This window comes from Toxotes jaculatrix, chromosome 5, assembly GCF_017976425.1.
Source record: "Toxotes jaculatrix isolate fToxJac2 chromosome 5, fToxJac2.pri, whole genome shotgun sequence".
Lineage (NCBI taxonomy): Eukaryota > Metazoa > Chordata > Actinopteri > Toxotidae > Toxotes > Toxotes jaculatrix.
In genome coordinates this window covers 15577428-15598594 of record NC_054398.1, presented here as the reverse complement: position 1 = coordinate 15598594, position 21167 = coordinate 15577428, and the positions used below count along the sequence as shown (strand labels likewise).

The 21167-nt window shown below is 42.8% G+C and overlaps 1 protein-coding gene across 3 annotated transcripts in view; it reads right to left on the bottom strand.

Annotated features, from left to right (window-relative positions):
- The window catches only part of scaper (S-phase cyclin A-associated protein in the ER), a 58109-nt gene extending 37271 nt beyond the window's left edge, over positions 1–20838 (bottom strand). The window contains exons 1-20 of one of the 3 annotated variants that reach the window (XM_041039027.1): positions 20552–20838; positions 16458–16575; positions 15354–15430; positions 14590–14787; positions 12309–12409; positions 11741–11857; positions 10964–11091; positions 10554–10840; positions 9696–10046; positions 8113–8280; positions 7945–8011; positions 7726–7843; positions 7037–7148; positions 6462–6602; positions 6104–6259; positions 5856–5998; positions 5633–5714; positions 5386–5538; positions 3966–4073; positions 192–328 (exon numbers count right to left, since the gene is read on the bottom strand). In XM_041039027.1, the coding sequence (XP_040894961.1) occupies positions 192–328; positions 3966–4073; positions 5386–5538; positions 5633–5714; positions 5856–5998; positions 6104–6259; positions 6462–6602; positions 7037–7148; positions 7726–7843; positions 7945–8011; positions 8113–8280; positions 9696–10046; positions 10554–10840; positions 10964–11091; positions 11741–11857; positions 12309–12409; positions 14590–14787; positions 15354–15430; positions 16458–16575; positions 20552–20719 (2930 nt within the window). In that variant the 5' untranslated portion in view covers positions 20720–20838. Of the gene's footprint in view, positions 1–191; positions 329–3965; positions 4074–5385; positions 5539–5632; positions 5715–5855; positions 5999–6103; positions 6260–6461; positions 6603–7036; positions 7149–7725; positions 7844–7944; positions 8012–8112; positions 8281–9695; positions 10047–10553; positions 10841–10963; positions 11092–11740; positions 11858–12308; positions 12410–14589; positions 14788–15353; positions 15431–16457; positions 16576–19364; positions 19444–20551 lie in introns of those variants that run through there. The other 2 variants (XM_041039028.1, XM_041039029.1) reach the window with 2 other exon arrangements.
- Between the last annotated feature and the right edge of the window lie 329 nt (positions 20839–21167).

Below are 21167 nucleotides of genomic sequence, written 5' to 3'. Positions count from 1 at the left end.
AGGCTCATCAGTGTTATCTTGTGGACAGCCAGGATGCGCATAACATCTGCTTCCCATCTCCTTGTCACTCATAAAAAAAAAAAAAAAGTCCTGGCACAGTTTCGTCCTCTGAGTTGCACAGTGGATGGAGAGGGAAAGTCGGAGAGACACAGGCCGATAAGAGAGAAAGAGAGAGAAAATGGATGTGTTACCTGGAGTTCATCCTGGCGCGGAGCTTCTTTGCCTTCTTCCGTGCCTTCTGCCTTTCTTCCCCATCCTTCATGCTCTCAGAAGAAACAGAGCTGTCCGTGACTATATCCACAATGTATTTTTTCAAGGAAAGATGTTCCTAGAGTAGACAATAACAGCACATTAAAAGACACTGGTGGCAGATTTCAGGAATATTAGTTATTGCATCCTACTGAAATAACAACTGTGTATGTTGTTTTATGTAAATAATGAAGAACCATTTTGTTTCCCCAACAGTGTGAGAAAGTTTTTCAATACAGGATAAATTGTGAAACTATAATTTAGCAACATCTGTCAAAATCACAAAAATACTACAGCAAATATTACCCTTGTTATTGAGGTTGTCCACTTCAAAGTTTGGCACTGAATGTATTATGTGACATGTAGCCCTACACCTCTCAATAACACCACAGTATCCTGTAATTACCTCCAATACGCTACAATCTTTTGAAGCCACCCGCCCATGGACATGCCAAAGGGCTTGGAGGTGTTGCTTCCTGTCTGGCCCTGTCAGATGATTCTGATATTTCCACCAGGAGACAGGGGAACGTAACCCAATTTGAACAACATGATGCATGTGCAAGAAAGCAATTACCCAATTATGCTGTCATTCAGCACCCCCAGAGAATAGGATGGCCTCACAGATAAAGGGTTTCCATTCAGCAGTCGAGCTAAACCTGTGTGTGGGATGCCATACCGTTTGGTCACTGGTGTTGTCAGTGCACCTGCTGCCTGAATAGGTGTTTTCACTTAGGGTTGTTGGGGAAAACAGGTGTCCTTAGGTGGGCTAAAGTATGCAAAATGAACTAGTGCACCTGAACCTATATGTTTTTTTTAATTAACGGCCCTGAAAATCTATTGCCTAAATCAGCTTCTTACTATGAGCAATGGGTTCAAGTTCAAACTGTTTTGGTTATGTCTCATGTCTCATGATAAGATTTTGTGTTTTGTTTGTGCTTTGTTCTATGGTTAAAAGTGGGTGGAATTCCATTGGGAAGAGGTCACGATCTGGAAAAGTTCAAATCAAAGTGCGTTCTAAGGTTGTTTAATAATGATGCCAGTTTTTCATTGTTTGTTGCACACTTAGTAGTGGATTTCTATATTATAGGGAAATATGTAGGATTTGAAGCTATGTTTTTTTTTGTTTTTTTTTTTTATAAATATGTTGGTGAGATGATTTTAGCCTTTTTTTAAAAAAAAAACCCTAAATGTAACAATAGTATAATAAGAGAAAGGAGATGATAATAACTTTGGAAGTGAAAAGGGCACTACATGTGACGGTATTAGGTTTCCTAAGAAGGATGTGTGTCTGTATTTGTATGCACACACTTCTGCCCTCTTCTCCCTGTCCCTGTCCCTCGCTTGGGAGGCAGCTGTTCAGTAATCTCTCTGAGAGGGTATCCTGTGCAGTAGCCACTCACTTAATGGAATTGTTTCAGTAACACATCCAAAAACATCTTTGCAAAAAAAAAATCACACCGGTAACATAAAAGGTACCTGGAATATTAAGCTGTCAAATAGAGTATAATGCTGACACACTAAATATGATCCCTTTGGCAAATAAATATATAATGATTACATCTCATTTCCTGTTGCTAGGAGGCCAGTCTGAATGGAAGCTGTGTAGACTTTGAGCATTTGAGACAATCAGACTTGATAACGGACTGAACCATTGTAACAAAGCGGCAAAGATGCTGGCCTAAGGGCAGTGCTACCGCACAATACATCGGACTGCCTCTGGTGGGGGTAATGTGATACCACTCTAAACATCTCTCCCTTTTCCTGACACAAACAGACCTATCACAGATCTAAAAGGCAGCCTTCACAAATACAGATTCTATGGGATATGTTCATCCACTGCCTCTTGTGTCACATACAAAAGCCTGAGAGGTAGGCTTTCCTTTTGGTGTGAAACAAATGCCTGCATTTCATGTTGGCTACTAGGTAAGATAGGATACTACAATACTGGATTGAGTTACCATCATTACAGTGGTTTACATGACATTTTTGTATTAAACCGCAGCCTATCAGTGACATTTAAGGAGAGGAAAAAAAAAATTGCACAAAGACGAACTGAAAACTATTCATTGGATCTCTCTTAACAGCAGCTTTGTTGCTATAACTAGATGACAGTCAGGTCTCTAAACAGCATGGGGAGGGAGAGGCTCGCCTCATATCCAGCTGGCAGTCTGGATATTTCATCAAGGTTCTCAATTTGTCATCAGCAGAGCTTCAACGACAAGACCTTTAGGACTATTCAGTGCATTTGGGAGGTCAGCTCTGATACCCTCTGCAGCTTGGTGATCCCTCTGCTGGCTGTGCTTGCCAAACACTACAGATAAGCAAAACAGAGGGACAGCCTTCTGTAAGAGAAACCACCACTTCTTATAAGCTGTCATGTCTAAAGGTAATCAAGAAATAAAGTCCTGATGTCAGAAGTCATGTGTCTTGGATATTACTGGCTTCATATTAAACCAGAACAGACGGTGAGTAAAAAGAGGGGACCGCAATCCAATGTGTTCTTCCCACACGGTGATCCTGCCCTGTTGATAATCACTGTATTTTCAATTTAATTCAGAAGTCTTCCAGAATGAGAGAAAATGACTAAATACGAAGGCACGGGGCATTTGCCGCCCGCTTCCACAGAGAAACTATGGAGTGACCTCTGCACAGTTGAGCCAACCATCTTCATTTTAATTAAAAATCTTTCATTGCACAAAGAGTTATGGAGCTGCAGTCTGTAAAGTAGTTGGCAGTAGCATGAATGAAATGGTGAGAACCGAAATGAACTTTGATATAAATAACAAGGGGGCACATAAGTCTATCTAAACAAAGTCTCCAGACATAAACCTATTGGAAAACTTGATTAGCTTTCACATAAAATAGGACAAAGTCTTTCTGGACATCTAAATATTATCTATTAGAGATACTACAATGACTAATAGCCCAGTCCAACAATAACAGACTTAATACAAACGGTCAACTATGACATTAAATAAATCGGAGTTCAGAAAGGGCTTAAACTTTAAATGATTAGTATTTACAGTGAGATTCAATGTGGGAAAACAGTGAAATCTCAGTATTATGGTTTATGGTAAAGCTGTATCATACAGAAGGAGACATACTGCAAATGTATATGAAGTAATTCTCATATATGAACTGTTTATAGTGCTACATTGGTGAAGTACTTCTCTCCACTGCCTTGTTTATCATACTGTCAAACAGAAAAAAATGGCCAGCAGTTGGAAAGGAAATGATTTAGAGGAAAGGAAAGAGGGGGTATCAATTATTTCCCACTGAAAAAAGCTTTGAATGAAGGAGCTGCCGGGGCCAAAGGTGCTGCGTATAGCACCAACAGTTGTCAGCCTCACAATGAGCGCCGCTGAAAAGCCAATCTCATATTGCAGCCTGAGAGGTTACCTTGCATTAACGAGCTGCCTTCCCATGGAAAGCGCTCCATGACAAAAACAGCCTGGAGACAAGGGGGTGATGTCACCCCTCCGCTGAAGCACTGAACCCTAACTGTGTACATTTCAAGGCCCATTTGTAATCTCACAAAGCCAGCAACAGAGCCGTGGTAGTATATAAGGGGGTGCATAAACAATAATAATGACCACGTCATAAAAGGAAACCGCTGTGTCTCTTTGTCTTTTTACATGACTCGAGCACCAGTAGAGCAGTATTCTTTGACGGGTTGAGTGGGTGTTTGTTCCTGGCAGGGTGTGGGTGATACGCACCACTTCCTCATCAGAGAGCTCCCGTCCCTGGATGCTGCTACTGTCTCGCACGGCCTGTTGGTGCCTTTTGCCCTTGGTGTGGCTGAACAGGTGCACCTCCGAGGTGATCTGCAAACACAAACACAGTGGTCAGAGGTCACTGCTGAGGACACAAAGGAGACGGAGGCAGGAAAGGGTCAACAGAGCCCCATGGGACGCTGGGGAAATGATATGCAACGTGGGCTTTTCAGTGTGACATGGCCTGCCTCTTCAAAACCAAACCAAATTTGGCATATTTGATTTAAACCTATGTTTAAACCAAATATGCCAAATTATGTGTGACAAGCTATACAGATACGATTTTATGGTTGTATTTCATTGTATTGTTTTTTGTTTATAATAACTGTGCGTACAGCACAGCAGAGTCCACTCAGCACAATAATTATCTTCTGGGATTTAATACTCACAGACAAGTTAAATGTTTGAAACAAAAAGTTCTAAAAATGCTTTACAGAATGTTTTAAATATGCTCATCCAACAATACAGTGGACATCACAGATAAATAAATATAATGCAGGTCTGAGAAATGGTCACAACAGTGTCAGAGTTGCTCTCCCATCTCTGGAAACAAGCCCATTTAGAATGGTTTGTGTTTAATGTCATTAAATAAAGTGCTTTCTGCTGACCCATCCATGATCTCTGGTGTCAGATGCTGGCCAAGGTCATCTAGCGTTTTAACAAGATTTCCTCTTTCACCCCCCGAACCCTCTCTTTATCTGATGCTGGTTTGAAAACTCAAGGTGTCCCACCCTTGTTACCGTGGCAGCCGGTCCATCAGAGATAAATGTGTCTGCTTGTTCGATTTGTTGCCTTGACACTTGAAAAAGCATAATCACACCCAGTCATAAATCTCTGTTTTAAGAGTCCATGTTTAATCAATGCAGTTAAATCCTCATTTAAATGTGCCCTCTTCCAAAAATCCTCTGAATCACCTTCCTATCACCATTTTTATGTACATACTGTCTGCCAAATAACACGGGGGAGTTGCTCAGAGCTGTTCTGTGGCAGCAACTGTCTTTGTCTTCTCCTGACATACATATGTACCAAAGACACACATATATTACTTCAGGAAAACACAGTAATTAAATGAAGGGTGGAAGAGCAATTCAGGCTCATTTGAAAGTAATGAGGATTTTTTTATTGTTATTATTTAGGGCTTTTTAAGCCTTTATTTGACAGTTGAAACATGAGGAGAGAGAAAGAAGGGGAGTGACAAGAAGTAATTGGCCTGGTCAGCCAGGAGTAGAACCTGGGACCTGCTGCTTCAGGGCATTTCTCTATGATAAAAGAGGCCATGAAAGTCATACTGTTGGGATTCATCATAGTGTATACACATCAATGGCACCAAGCCCTGAAAACCATGTGATAAAACTGTACATACCACAACACCGCACAGGGAGCACTGTTTCTTGCGCTCATATGGTGTCAGTTTGGGGGCGTAGTCTGTGTTAGCATGTCGACCACTGCTGAGCTCAGCAGCCTTCTCCTTCCTCTGCTCAATTTGCTCCATATGCCTACGGCTGCTCTCATCATGCTATGGAAGAAACCAGAAACCAGGGGTCATATGGGAAATGAGGATTCCTATATGGTGTCCGGTAGAGAGACAATGTGGCACGGTATAAACTTACCTTCATCTGAATTTTCTTCTGTAGCTCCTCCATGGCCTCCTGTTGAGCAGCACTGAGAGCAGCCAGACGCTCCTCTCGGTCTCTTCAGATAGAACACACAAAAGCAGTGTTAGGACCACTGAGCATCTAAACAAGTTTTTCATTGATCTAAATGACTCTTTGAGGGCTGGTGCAGCCAGTGTATATACATCCTCCCATACTGAAGGGATTTGGAACTACAAACCTGGCCCTTTCCCGTGCTGCATCTTCTCTAGCTTTCTCTTTCTCCTGCCTTTGCTGTTCAATACGAGCCTCCTGCTCTTTCCTCCTCATCAGCAGCTCTTCCACTCTTGCCTGCCGTTCTGCTTCCAGGACCCGTTTACGCTCCTGCAGAAGGAGAAGAAGAGAATGGGGATGTGATGAAGTATGAAAATTTCTTCTTGAAAAATAAAATTTGATTTGACAAGTGGGTTTTTTTTTTTTTGGTGTCACCTGCACAGCTTCATCTCTGGCCTGCTTCTCCTCTTGTCTCCTCTGTCTCTCCTCCTGCAGCTCATTAAGGCGTTGTTCATACTCATTCAACTTGGCCAGGGCATCGTGCCTCTTGTTTTGGGCTTCAAGAGTGTTAATGAATGCAATTTCATTCACCTGTACAGAAAAATATACTTATGCACAAGGATATAAACACCCACGAGGTATTTAGCATATACATAAACATGAAAGCACATACACACAGAGAACTAGGGGTGCCAGTTTGGCTGTTCGTAACCTAAATATTGCAACCTATGAAAGTATGTCTGCAAATGTCCCCTTTAATTCAGAAAATTCCCCAGCTCATCCCCTCCTATACCTTGGCCTCTTCTTCTTGTGCCTTCTTGACAATTGCCTGGAGCTGCAGCTCTCGCTTAAACTCCGCATGTAACAGCTTTTCCTCCATCATCCTCCGTCGTTGCTCCAACAACTCCTCCTTCCATTTCCTCACCTCCTTCTCCTGCAGAAAGCGGGGAGCGAGAAGCGGGAGCGTTTAAAAAAAAATGTACAGTACATTCTCCAGGACAACATAGACAATGGATTCTTGATCTATCCGTTGCTACCCTCTCCATAGTGTCCCCATGGGGATTTATGCGAATATACACCACTTCGTGCATTTATGTGGTTAATCCTGATTTATTCTAGGACTCGCTCATCTCACTATGGCCTAGAGAACAAAAACAAACTTCATGAAAGGCTGTTGATTTTGGCCAGGGGGTCTCTCTCACGACTGTCTGCGGCCAGCTGGCCTGGATGTGACTGGAGGGGGTTATAATATTTAGTGATTCTATCAGGCAGTGTGCTGACAGAACCTCTCGTTGTGAGCCAGGCCGGCCTATGCTTGCATGGAGTTTCTTTAGGGTGCTTTCCGTCAACTCGGCATGGCTTACTCACCCTCTCCAAGAGCTTCTGCAGTTTGAGCGTCTTTTCCTCCCGGAGTTTGTCCCTCAGCTGCTGCGCCTTCAGCTGTTTCTCCTCATGTTTCTTCTTTGACTCTGCAATGGTTCTGTCAAAAAAAATGGTAACAAATCATTCATCTCTTTCTCTGCCCTTATCAACAAAGCGCAAGGCAGGCACAGACACTGATAGGCACTACAGCCTTTTGAGACATTCTGGGTGGTAACCTAAAAAGAAAGAGAGGTCAGGCGTAGTAAGTGGGCCTTTGACTCTAGGGCTGCTGGGTTAAATCCTTGTCAAATTAAGATGAGGCGATTGCAAATGAGTAGATTGTGTTGCTGTTCAGGGAGGCACTGTACAAGAAGAGAAGCTGTAGAACAGGGGTGTCAAACCTGTCCACAAAGGGCCGGTGTGGCTGCAGGTTTTTGTTCCAACCAAGCAGCAGCACACCAGACTTGACTCATTTAATCAACTGATCTCAGTCTTCAGACAGTTGATTGGTCAAACTGTGTGCTCTTCATTGGTTGGAACAAAAACCTGCAGCCACACCGGCCCTTTGTGGACAGGTTTGACACCCCTGCTGTAGAATGTCACTATGTAGACTGTCAGTGTGTCTGAAGAAATAAACTAAGCAGGCAGCTGAAAAAGAGAAGATGTGATCAACCAGCTACTGCATGTTTTTGTACCTTTTACGTGACGGTGAGGACAATTTCTCATGCATGTGGATTCCGTGTCCAGGAGGCCGAGCAGGTTCCTCTTCTACCATATCCCCCCATGAGGTGCTCTGACGCCACGGCTCCCGAGCTACAGAAAAGATAAGCAAAGAAAATTAACAGACTAAAATGTAATGTTTTCCCTTAAAAAAAGTGAAGGCTCAGTGTTAATTTAGTTGTTGACCTTCATACCGTCATAATCCGCCAACATGTCACTCCAATCCATATTGACTCCACAACCTCCGTTACCAATGCTAGCCTGTAAGAAGAAGTTGTGTTTTATATGTCAATATTCAGCGAAGACCTAAAACACCTAAATTAAAAAAAAAACAGTATAAAGTATAAAAAACTGAATCTTACAGAGAAGTCACTTTCGTTGTCAGTCTCCAGGTCGTTGTTCTCTGCCTGAATCTCTCTGGTCAGCTGCTCTTCCTCAGCGATGGCACTGGCGATCGCCTCCTCGTTGGCCTTCTCCAGTCGGTCAGCAAGCTCCTCTTTCTTGGCCAGGACCTCAGCCATGGACTGGGGCTGAACACATGGCACAGATTCCACCTCACACACACGTTTCACACTTCATAATATTATGTTGTTCAAACCAACATACACTGAGTAATCAAAAAAAGGGAAACCCCTGTTATTATAAAGCAATCCAATACAATAGTCCTGTGAGATATACTGCCTTTATGGAAAATTGTAATTTCTATTGTTGCTGAATGTGTCACAGGTTTTTTTTCTAATATTTTTCTTCTTCCTATGTGCATATTTTTTTATAAAATATGGCAAACACCTTTCAGTACAATGCATTTGTGCACCACCAGAGACACTGCAGGTGTTTTCTTCTTCTGGTCACTGATAATAATAATAATAATAATTATTATTATTTATTTTAATCAGAAATGTGATAAACATTTCTGATGGGACAAAATGTATTCAGTGTGTAGCACCTGTAATAATACATTTTATTTTCTGTGCAGTTGGTCTGATTCAAACTTGGGTGCATGATTCAAAGATTGAGGGGAACACCAACCCAATCACAGTCTGTACCACACAATCATCACAAGAATCACAAGTGAGGAAGCATTCAATAGTCATGCAGGGCACGTTTACTGTGAGGATGAGGAGATGGTAGAAGGAGGCAACTGATGGTTTTGCTTCATGAAACTGGCTGTTTACTGCAGCTTTTTAAATATTTTGGGTGTTTATGCATTTTCACAACATGGCAATAATAAGGGAATGACTCACAGATTACTCCAGGCCAGCAACTATTCTAAATCAATTACAGATGTAAGTAAGGAATAGCCTTCTCAACACTATGTGTCTTTTACATGAGGAATGCATGGGAAGGTTAAAAAGTTCTGGGTCTAACTCTTAAGCACACAAGTATGCTGTCGACAAAGGCCAAAGAGCCTTCACTGCAGATTTGAGCTGAAGTTTTATTTCCACATGATTTAATTCACCACGTGTCAAATTCTGACAGTATCCCACTTAAGAGGTGTGGACATCCTTGATTAAGAGTATGAAGCTCTGTGTTTACTCACTCCATGATGCTTAACAAAGGTGACAACACCTGATGTAGGCAGAGAACATTCGCCAAAGATTTTGATGCTGGGTTGAATACAAACTGGAAACTCAGTCCAGGTTTCGGCAGCATTTTGTTTTTTTGCACAGAATATTCAAAGCAGCCAAAATAACTAAAATAAATTGAGAGATTATTTTTGGGCAACACCCTGGGAGCACTTGCTTGAGAATAAAAGCCATCTACTCACAGCTATTCTTCACAATGAATGGTGCTAGAACAACACTACACAGAGCTATGCAGTCTTGCCTGCACATTTGGTCTGGCGGTTTCTTAAGATTGACTTTGTTTAGGCGGTGAAGGACCCTTGGGGATCCCTGGCCCCCCGCCCTCCCCTCCCTCTGCTCCTCCATCTCTCAGCACTCACAGTAGAAAGCTCTGTGGGGTCCAGCACACTCTCCAGTTTCACCGCTGCCATGGGAGCCTCAGCCTGTCCTGGAGCAGATGTGGCCATGCCCTGTGACGCGCCCCCCTCAGCCCCACTGTCCCCCAAGACCAACAGTGCATCGAGCCCATCCGTCTGGGGTGGATCTGGGGATGAGGAGCGGACCAGAGAAGGGACTGGGACTGCTAATCTAAAGTCTGCTGGTGGGACTGTGGCTGAGGGTGGGGTGGGCTCGGGGGCTTGGGAAGGGGTATGAGCTGCTATGGGGGGAGGCGCGTCTTCACAGGGTGCGTCGACACACTGCCCCGAATCTTGTACACTCTCTGCTGGGGGCTGCACCGACAGTCACACATAAACACACGCAAACTCAATTAAAGACATGCATATTTCAAGCAATTCATGAGAGCAGTGACAACAAAAGAAAGAAATCAGACCAGTCAACACACAGCTGTAAACACAAATCATGCAGGGAAGCTGGTACTGACATGCCCTAAACTTCTATTTATGATCAAAATAAGCAGACAAGTTAGAAATACTAATTTGTATTTCAAAATTAACTGATGGCTAGAACACACTCTTACCAAGTGTGTCTTGAGGAACAGACAGAGTATTTATTTCACGAAAGTGAAAATGGGTGTTCTGCCTCTGAAATGTCAGTGTACAATCAATCGCCTTAAAGCTGATATGCCTGTCTGGACAGTGTCTATGAATACCATGGAGCCCAAAACAAAAACAAATGTGGCTGATAAAATGGTCTACTGTTACTCTGCTCCTTGTGAATAATTGATACCCAGGGACTGCTCTGGGAGAAAGATGTCACAAGGTACTGAACCTCAGTACCTCCATCATGCGCCCATTCTCTGGACTTTCAACCTCCTCCAGGGGGTCAGGCTCCGCAGGGACTCGCTGCTCAATGTCCATCTGGGTCGAGTCCTTGTCCGGGGGACACTGAGGTTGCAGTTGTTGCTCTTCCTGTGGTGGCACATGTGACTGGTTACCCTTGGCGCTGTCCTGTTTTGGGGTGACATGAGCCAAGACAGGACTGACCTTGGCTACTATGGCAGCAGAGCGAGGCTTGGCAGTGCGCCCTCGCTGGACAGTCTCCCAGCCCTCAGCATCTTTTTTACCTGGAAAACACATGAGGCACTCCATCAGTCAAGGAGAAGATGATGTTACTGTGTTCTCTATGTTAGAAGAAACCACGCTCTCTTTAAGTACCGTCTGGGGTGGGTTTGAGCGAAATTTCTTACCGGGTTTTTCTACCGGAGATGTGGTTGTCTGACTGGAGCTAGGGACGGACTGAGTGCATTTCACTCGGTCTGCCCAGCTGGGGCCTGTGTGGGAGAGCCGGGCCGCAGCCAGTGTAGGTGGAGGACCACTGAAGACACACACACATAAACACAATCATACACGAGAACTAGCAAATGTGAACCTATATAGTGAAGCCTTTACTGTCAACATGTTGGATTTTCAGCTTTATTAAATCACGTATATGAGCAGTTTCTACTGCGCTGACTGTCTAAGAAATGTTAGCGGTCTGAAGGCAATGTCTACCAAACCCCCCAGCACTCTCCATTCAGAGATATAGAATGGAACTGTATTGGGCAACGGGCCTCCGTCATGATCAATATCCATTTCCTGCAGCATCCGATTACAGAGCAGTGCACATATTGAACCGATGCTTCAGCAGTCTTTAACTGACACTTTCATCTACACCTTCCACTGATTCTATGGCCAAAGAGTGAGAGACTCAACAAATTGCATTAAACAAATGCTTCACCATCAGCAATCAATGACTGTATTGCTCGATAACATGGTTTGCATTTTCTAAGCCCTTCAAAAACAAGCACAATGCATCTTTACAAATATAGATTGGTTAATAACAGGATGGCTTATGACACAACGTTAATCAAATAAAAGTTCCTACTGGTCTTTAAAACCAAATCAAATACATTATGATAACATAAAAAAAAAAAAATTAACAAAAAAGGGACATGACTAGAAATAATGGCAGAGACAGAGCTTACCCAAAGTTTAGGGTGCGGCGCGCACCTGGAGAAGGAACCATTCTGTCTGCCGAGGGGCTTGGCATCACATGACGTCCCGGAGACATCTTACGCACCTCCCAGGCTAAAGAGGTGGGCCTGAACAAAGTGAAAACGGCAGACATTACTTAACTAACACTAATTACTAATCCTAGTTGCCAAACACACAAAGGCTTGGCACACACTTTGGCAAATCAGTTAAATGGCTGATTCACTTGCAGCAATTTATGCAATAAATGGAGCAAGTAAAAGTTTCGGGTTGTCTCATTGATTAACAGTATGCTTTAAATGAACAAATTGGGAGGCAGCACTGGGAATTTCATTTCTTAGTCAATTTACGGTTGCAGTGGTCACTGTGTTAAAGAGAAGCCAATAAACTCATGGATCCCTTTGAATTAAAGCCAAGGCTATTGATCTATTCTGTTTGTGACTCAAAGCCAGGGACCAGACACCAGCACTTCCAGCTTCACCTCAGGGAGCAATTCAAAATGGCGAGTGAATGAAAGTGAGAGACAAAGAAAGGCAGTGAGGAAGACAAACTGAGGATCACCTGTTCTGGGCATCTGTTTTCTCCAACTTCTCCTGAAGCTGGATCCAGTCTATCAGAGCTTTGAAGTCTCGTACGTAGTTGTTCAACATCATCAAAACCTCCTGAAGACAGCAGTTATGATAGGATTGATTACAAATTATAAACACAAATGTGAAGAATGCAAGAATGTACAGAATAATGGAGAGGTAGGTTTAGGGAAAAAAGCAATAAATTTAGTTCCGTAAACTTGAAAGATACCAAGACAGTTTCCTTTACATTGTCTGAAAAAAAATAAACTCAGACCATATAACAAAAGTGTAACCTTACTTTCGTAGATTTTGTATTGATATTTTTATAATATATATAATAACGTTGTTTAGAGTTTGCTACATAGAATGTGTGAGGTTGAATATTTCTGGGATCAGCTTGGCTTATCCAGAGGTGGTGGGGCTGTGCGGAGCTTTTTCCCAGAGCTCTAATGAAACGGACACAGCTGATTGATGGGGAGCGTGAAGGGAGTGGTAATTGAGAGTAAAGCTTCACAGTGCTTTTAGTTAATAGACAAGTCAGGCCAGTGAAAGATGTGTCCAGCAGCAGGTCTGCTGATTAGAGCTGGTTAACAGGCAAAGACCACCGCTGTGGCCCGGTGTTCATTTGGTAATGAAGGCCGAGATGAAGAGAGGTTTGCTGCTCCTCTGACAGATAAACCAACAGTGAGTGAAGGCACCGTAAAGTGGCTTTCAGCATGTTAACCGGCACACTTACCTAAATACAACCCTCACATAACATTTCACGAGGAATGACAATATGTTTAACCTTCTAGAGGCATTACCATAAAGTAGGATGGGCAGTAAAAGCCTCTGGTACTTACACTGAAACAAGAATGAACAGGTACAGCCTAGGTCAGAGTTACTGACCTCAAGTAAATAATTAACAGTTTTGAACGTTTTCTGTTTTTATTTAAAGTATTTGAAACCAGAATAGCCCGTTTCAGGTCACTTTAAAAACCTCAACTGATTCCAAGCGAACAGGAACACAGAGTACCTTTCTTGCATGATCTGGATGGTATGTCTAATAAATCAGGTGATGGAATAAAGGAACAGATGATAGGAGCTCATTTGGCCTGGGGGCAGTGGAGTAAAGAGGTGTGGGCATTATTAATAAGCACACATGAATCACTTTGCTGGTGGAACAATTTCCTCCTGACTGGGAAAACATATTACATTAGATCAGAACTAAGATTCCCATACAAAATTACATAAAGCATTACAGTAACATAGCCTTAACAGAGAACTGGGTATCACTTCCTGATGATGATTATGTTTATGTGCATTTGTTTTAAGGTGGAAAACTGTTAGCTGAGCAGACAATGCAGACTGCCACACAGTTACACAGGGGGATTGTGGCTGGGGGCTATCAGAGCACTCTGCTTCCCCTCCAGATGACTCCATCATCTATCAGTGTCCATTAAGCCCGAGCTGGGTGGGATGGGGGATTATGAACAGCACCCAGTTCCCTGGCCATTAGACGGCATTAGGGTGTAGAGAGATACAGTGGTATGAGAGGGAAAAAAAAAATCCTAGAAGCCAGATGTCTGACACAGACCAACTGACAAAATGCAAATGCTGATCACACCACAGGGAGCTGCGCTGTGGCACTGACAGCAAGCCGACCGCACCACAGGGAACTGGGCTACGGTACTGACCGCAGACCGTCACCAGAACCATGCTCAGCATAATGCAGCATGGCAGAAGAATCAATAAAACACAAGACCAGCACTATCATGGCATTGTGTCCCGGAGCAACATCGCCGTGCCACTCCAAGGCTAGACCGAAACAAATCACACAACTCCACAAAAAAAGTGAATCAAGATGTGCAAGATGTAGGCTAGAAAGAAACAGAAATGGCCAAGCACTATTTCAGCATAACGCCTCACAACAAACACAGTGTATATACAATACTGTTTACAGTCTGTCATCAATATTCAGTCGAGTCAGCCAGGCCCAAGAGAGAGTCCTGTGATAATTCTCTCGCCAGCAAGCCTTTACAGAGCCCCTCTGACATAAAACAGAAATCAAGAGGAATGTGAGCTGTGAGGGAGAAATTCCATTCTGATCTCAAATGTCCCCCTCTAGTGTTCATAAATCATACCACCTTTTCATGTCCCCAAAACAGTAAATCCTGTTTGGTCAGCTCAGAACCCACTGATGAGCTGACCAATAGATATTTCTTTTGAGTAAATAATAATAATAATAATAATAATAATAATAATAATAATAATAATAATAATAATAAACATACCTTGCATTCTACAACACTCTGATCAGATTCACAGGTGACGTAAATCTCGTCCACAGCTCGACGCAAGTTGTCGAAGAGGAACGCCCAGTAGCGTGCTCGCAGGTCCACCTTGCGGGGCTGTCTGGCTTTAGTGGGGCTCTTTTCTGCCCCCTTGTCCAACAAGGCACCGGCTGCGCCTTTACTTTCCACACCAGCATTCTGTGGCGACAGAGCATGAACTGAACATTATCGTAACAACGACAAACTCATTACACTGTTGTGTAAATCTCTAATTGTTTACATATATAGCAGCCACAGCATATTTTTCTGTTGGCAGAGACTGGAGGTCCAGATTTAATACGCCTAAAATTACCAACCATGCAAATAAGAGTGATTTCAACCCCTTGCACCAATGTTGATGCCACACATTAACATAGACACATACACACACCCAAAATCCATCAATAACCACAGTGTAAAAGAAAAGAGAGAGTTTTAATAAAAACAGGACGCGAGGAAGTGAAGAAACGCTGTCACTATCATAACTAACAGACTTAAAGTTATCGACTGAAAAAGATCAGACTCAAGACGGATTTTTGTTGAAACATTCAGACTCTTCACTCTATAACTGCAGAACTGCTTCTGCCTCTTTTTTTCTGTGAACTGAACTTTTCCAAGAATGACTCACAATGCTGTAACAGAAAGTGACATGACCATCACAGATTTACTGCAGCCATTGAGTTTGCTTGGTGAATAGTGCCCTCTAGTGAAAACAGAGCACCAACCTGTTTCTTATTCCTTTGCTGGCCAGAATTGATCCTCTGAGCCCTGCAATTGCCGCTGGAGTTGCTTTTGGACTTTGCTATGTAGAGAAGAAAAAAAAGAGGCTTATTTACAGTCAAAGGTGAAATAAACAATCTAAGCTTCGAGTTAAAAAATCAACATGGTCCTATGATGGTCTTTTAATAAACCACTTGCAGTCATGTGTTTTTTGGGGTATCACTGATTAATTCAAATGTCAGTAAGGCACAGTAACAGAGGTGGACAAGACAAAATCTTGTACTGATGGTAAATTATTGATTGTTCAGTTGTGCAAGATGCATGTAAACAGAACAACACATATGAGATCTTAAACTGAAGTACAGCAATAAGAGGAGTTCCAGCTTCCATGAAATGAACTCAAGAGCAGAAAAGAAGCCTGGAATAAAATAACTGACCCACAAAGAAGAGGGAGAGCCACAGCTAAAGGGACAAAGTGTAGAAGGCTCTGGTGGCGGTTTCTAAGTAGGTTGGCCTAAAGGAGGCTTTTTCTAGAATAAAGCCTAAACAATGTGAAGGAGCAGGGGAAACACTGTCAAGCAGATAAGTTGAACGTCACCATCTTTTTCTCTGAAATAAGTGGATTTCCAAAATGACATCACAAGGACTGTCCAAACAATATGAAGCCTATTAAATAATAACTTATTGACCAAACACTCTCAACCACAGTGCAGTGAAAACACAGTAATCTGTGCCACCAAGAATCTTGTGTTCTACATAACAGAAGGCCAGGCACTGGGTGTAAGCTTTAACCTACATAGCAGCACTCTGTCATCATTTAGCAGTCTAGCCATGAAATGAAATGATCATTGTGATCAAGCTGGTATTACAACAAACAGAGAGAAGGATCAAAGACTGTGGTCACTGTAACGCTCCAGAGCAATGATTAAACATCCTCCACAGACCCAAAGGTATGTGAAACACACCTACAGTAAACATCAGCTGAAACACCTGCCACTGGACAATGAAGACCTACATTAAATAATAAACATTGAAAAAAAATCTGCCACAAGGTAGAATAAGAGCACATTAGCATGCTCAGAAAGTTTGTTTTGCATGCAGCTACCGACCCTCCTCCTCTTTGTTTTCTAGTGGTACACTCCAGGCAATGAGGTTTCGAGCAGCACGGCCCTCTTCAGCAACTATCTTCCGCACTTTGTCATGGCTGTTGGAGCGCTGAAACGATGCCTGCAGGAGAGACAGAAGACATTCAACACATCAGTTTTGCACTTTACCCAATAGCCGAGTGAAAATGGCGCAGATCGATAGTACATCACAAATGTGAGAAATTGATGTGAGACTCGTAAGGTGACTTTCAATATGATTGCATGATATGCTGCCAAAGACAAGGCTAATATAACATGAGGTAATTCTGAGAAACATGATATATTACAAGACAAACACAAGGTGTCTTGACATTCATTAAGTGCCCTGGCTTCCAAGGAATAACAATCATGAACCTGAAAGTCCATTACTTTCTGTGTTGTTATGCTTCCATTGTGGTCAACAAATCCTATGAAAAGACCATAACATGTATTGTCTGTGTAGCAAAGCCTGATGTCCTATAACTTATTCTTCCGTGCCACAGAGCTGCATTGCTGTAAAAAACTCAAAGTTGCACTGAGTGACATATATCCCTTCGTTCTAGTTAACATAGTTTATTGAGTCAATCCCACATACACTGGTCTTTTTGCAGTAAATATTCGCTAGTGCACCAAATCTGCTGTTGAAAATAGCAGACACACCATTAACTCCTGTTTCAGTAATGTCTTCTAAAAACTACAATGTCCAGCAGTTTTAAGAAATTACTTGTCGTGTTTTTCAAAATGTAACTATATACTTGTGACCTGTTTTTAGAGACTTTTGCCTTCAGTAGGAACAAAAAGGGGTCACAGCATTGGGCAGTTCTGAGAGATGATCTGACCCATTGTTGATCTTTAAACTAAAGTGTTAACTGGTAACACTGGTTACAGTCTTAGTTACAGTATTGTTGCTATAGTTATATCCATTTCAACACACAGACATAAAACAGTGTGTAATACATATTGCATTTAACAAACATAATTCAGACATAAATAACAGGCATAAATGGCATAAAGGGCAGGACTGTCAAATGTCTGTGGTAAGAGACGGACACATCTGTGCCTCACAGTAACGCCAACCTTTTCAACTCGGTTACTAAAAAAAGTACTAATTGCTAAAAATCCATAATTCATCCACTTCATGAAAAAAGCAATACTTTGTGACGGTGCATCATTGCAGAGGAGAGCTTATTGCAGTATGCTGTTTTGGTTATTAGTCCAATCCTTAGTGTGAGGTTGTGAACCACAGTTGCAAGTAAAAAGTATACTGTATGCAAGAGGTCCACTGGCACGGACTGTGACAAGAAACAGCTACAGGCAGAAGCTCTAAACCCGCTTTGTTCCCAGCATGCATCATGTTTGACCTACACATTGAATATGCATCAGTGAACTTGACTTTAACCTCGGGTGAAGCAGATGCCGTGAACCAAAATAAATGCTGCAGAAGCCATTCATCTCATCCTTTCCTTTTGGGACATTAAGATGCCCTATGATGAAACATGGCATCAGCATCTTTTTACATCCTCATGTCACAGAGAAACATTTATTCATATAACAGTTTGGTAAAATGGCTCATACATCAATGCATGAGTAATAACAATTTCCTTCCTATGCAATGGCAAAGACAAAAATACACAATGCATCAGACTGTCTGCTTGATATCATTTGCCTTTGTAATCTTACATCACTAACTATTCTCACTTCTGGCAATATAGTTACACAACACCACAGAAGCTAACACCTAGAGGCTTATCACTGTGGATCTTGCACTCGCTGTGTTCGCTCTCCCAGCAGAATGGCCTGTACCACTTCTGTAGTGTTCATAAATTATTGAACCTAATGTTGACGAAAATCCAGACCAAACTTTGCTATTTTGGTCGGACAACTGCAAGATGTGGTTTCAGACTTAAAATATATTGCTACCTGAAACCAACACAAAAAATCAAGAGCCAGTTCTCCTGTTAATAGCAAATGAGTCATGGAACAAACCGTTCTCTCTTTTCCTGGCTGTCTCTCACTAGCACCACTATTCAGGCAAGAAAGCTACAGCAAAATTATTCCTCTACGACACTTGCAAATGAAAAGACGAGGGACATAGTGCATGGCTCTTCCAAGATTTTAGAAACGAAGAGATCATTACTCCTATGTTTATTTAAAACACGCAACTATCCATTCAGATTATCCTTCAAGGCTAATAGAATAATGTGAACATGGCTCATTAGGCGTTACACATGTAGAAACAGCATGCGTGTATTGGTCTGATACTATTTAATGTCCCTAAGGGAGATATCCAGCTGACCTACTTTTGGCGAGCAAAATTCTTCACATGTCGAGTGGCCTGGACTTTATTCTGCCAAGTAGAAAAAGACTACAAAGAGATAAAAAGAACATCAAACAACACAGGTCCTGCTAAAATGAGCGAGAACTCGTGAGGTAGGTCAGCATCAATGCACCATCTCCCATCTACAGACTGTAAATATTTACACTGTGTTTCCTGGGCTTGGCAGCCACTGGATGACAGATGAGTGTTGTGAGAATACCTTACGTACTCACAACTGATGGCTAACTAAATGCAGCAGCCTGAGGGGGAAAAAAAGGGCTTACAGCAACATTCTCTTGATCCACTTAATCAGGTGCAAACAAGCTGTCTCCTGGGCTGCACTGTAGAAGAACAAGATACATTGTGCAGCTTAACTTCTGCTACATTATCTGGCCAGGCAACCTTTCCTCATGCACCAGAAAGAGCGCTTATTTTCTAGACTGTGCTGAGTAAGGGGCAAGTGTAGGGTTTCCCTTTGGCAAGGTCTACAAACAGACACAGGCAGCAAGACAGTGGGGGAGAACCACCTCATTAGGACAGACACAGAGAAAATGAAAAGATTAGAGGATACATACAGAATAGAAGTACAGTTTGTAAGCAGGTTCCTCGTCCTTATCCACCCCTGACATACTTCTGCAGCCCACTTCAGGCAACCTGTTCCCCCTCACCAGCACTGCCACTTGTGCAAGGTGACATCGTCATCTGACGGTGGGACCAAAATAGACTGCTACTGTGTAGTCCACACTGCTATAGCAACTTGCCCAGCTGTGTCGACTCCTCTCCCTGTGGCGACTGAGAGAGACAAGTGCTCAGTAGCCCGGCGGTCCTGCCTTTCACTTTGACTATTCTGTCTGTAATCCAGCCTGAGCCCTCAGCTCTCTGCTGAGTTAGCAGCCACTTCTTAGGCCCACCTCGCTGCCTGCTGCTGTCTATCTGCCTTCCACTCTCTTCTGCTCTCCACTGCATGCAGCTTCCTATATTTACTGCTGCTCTCCCTGCTCTGCATCAGAGCCCCCACTCTCTCTCTGTTTCTCATCTCTCACTCTCCTTCTGCCACAACACTGCGCAGTCATGTGCACACAGCAGGCCTGCCACTCTGCCCCCCATCCAGTGTTGCCAGTGATGAGAGTATAGCTGCAGGCTCGGAGGCAGTGTGTGCTAACACAAGCCTGGTTGTGCATTAGCCACTCAGAGTGATGCTCTGGATCTGACTGAACTCAGCATTTGATGATTCATAGGCTGCTGGGGACAAAACACATGGTTTGAGTGCCTACAAATGGTACAAACTTACTCTTGTCCTAACTCTCCCACTTTGTCCTAACTTCTTGCAAAGTTAGGACAAAGTGGGAGAGTAGGATTCAGACTTCTCATTACACTTGTGTTAACCTACCACTTTTCCTGTTGTCACATCCCTGTTTCATGATGATAAGACACTACATCTACACACAAAAACCTCACGATTCGTAAACATCTCACAAATCTCATAAGGCCATTTATCATCCCTTGCATAAAACACTATGATGATAAATGTGATGAGTTTAATAATGGTAGTGGAGAAAGAAGAAACATTTCAGGACGTGAGGAGGCCACCAGAGCTGACAACACACCTACAGAAAGGTAAGGTCACCTAAAAATGTTCCATTCCTGCTGTAACTGTTAGCTAGGTGAACCCATTCTCAACTATCCGGTCGCTTAGCTCAAGCTAGCTAGGAGTGTTTCAGAATTTTAATGTTCTTGACAAAATTAACAGCTCATTACTTACCTTCAAAGCGGTTATGGATGCATTCTTGCTTTTGCCTCCTCCATGCGAGGAGCCAGAGCTGTTGCTACCAGACCTCTCTCTCCCGTCCCCACCTTGGCTAATTCTCGGGCCGAGACGGTGCTGCCCAGCGCCACGCCGTCGTCCATCGTGGCGGTTGTCCTTGGACATCGACCCACAGTTTTTTCAATGCTCAGTCGGTGAGAAATAAAAGTCTGCGGACAAAGTTATCTTGTTGTCAGAGTTGATGGAAAAACATGTCAGATAAATACATGACAGAGAGGACAACCAAACAAAAAGCAGGAAGTCTGTTGAGTTTGTTTTTTGATTTGCGTTGGGATTGGCCAATAAATTCACCGTGACATGGAAACAACACACGAGCCAACCAATCAGGTACAGAATAATTTAGGCCAATGGGTGGGGCATATCCTCATGAGGCGGGATTTCAAGCAGTCTACCATGGCAACCATGACTATTGGGCGGGAAGTTTGGTTGATCTCTCAGCATATGTAAAGTTACCAACAAACGACCGGAACAACGCCAAACAGTGAGTCTGTCTTTGAAATAAAAGCCTTAGCGGTCAAATCTTTATCCCTCTGGAAATTGATCCACCAAGCAT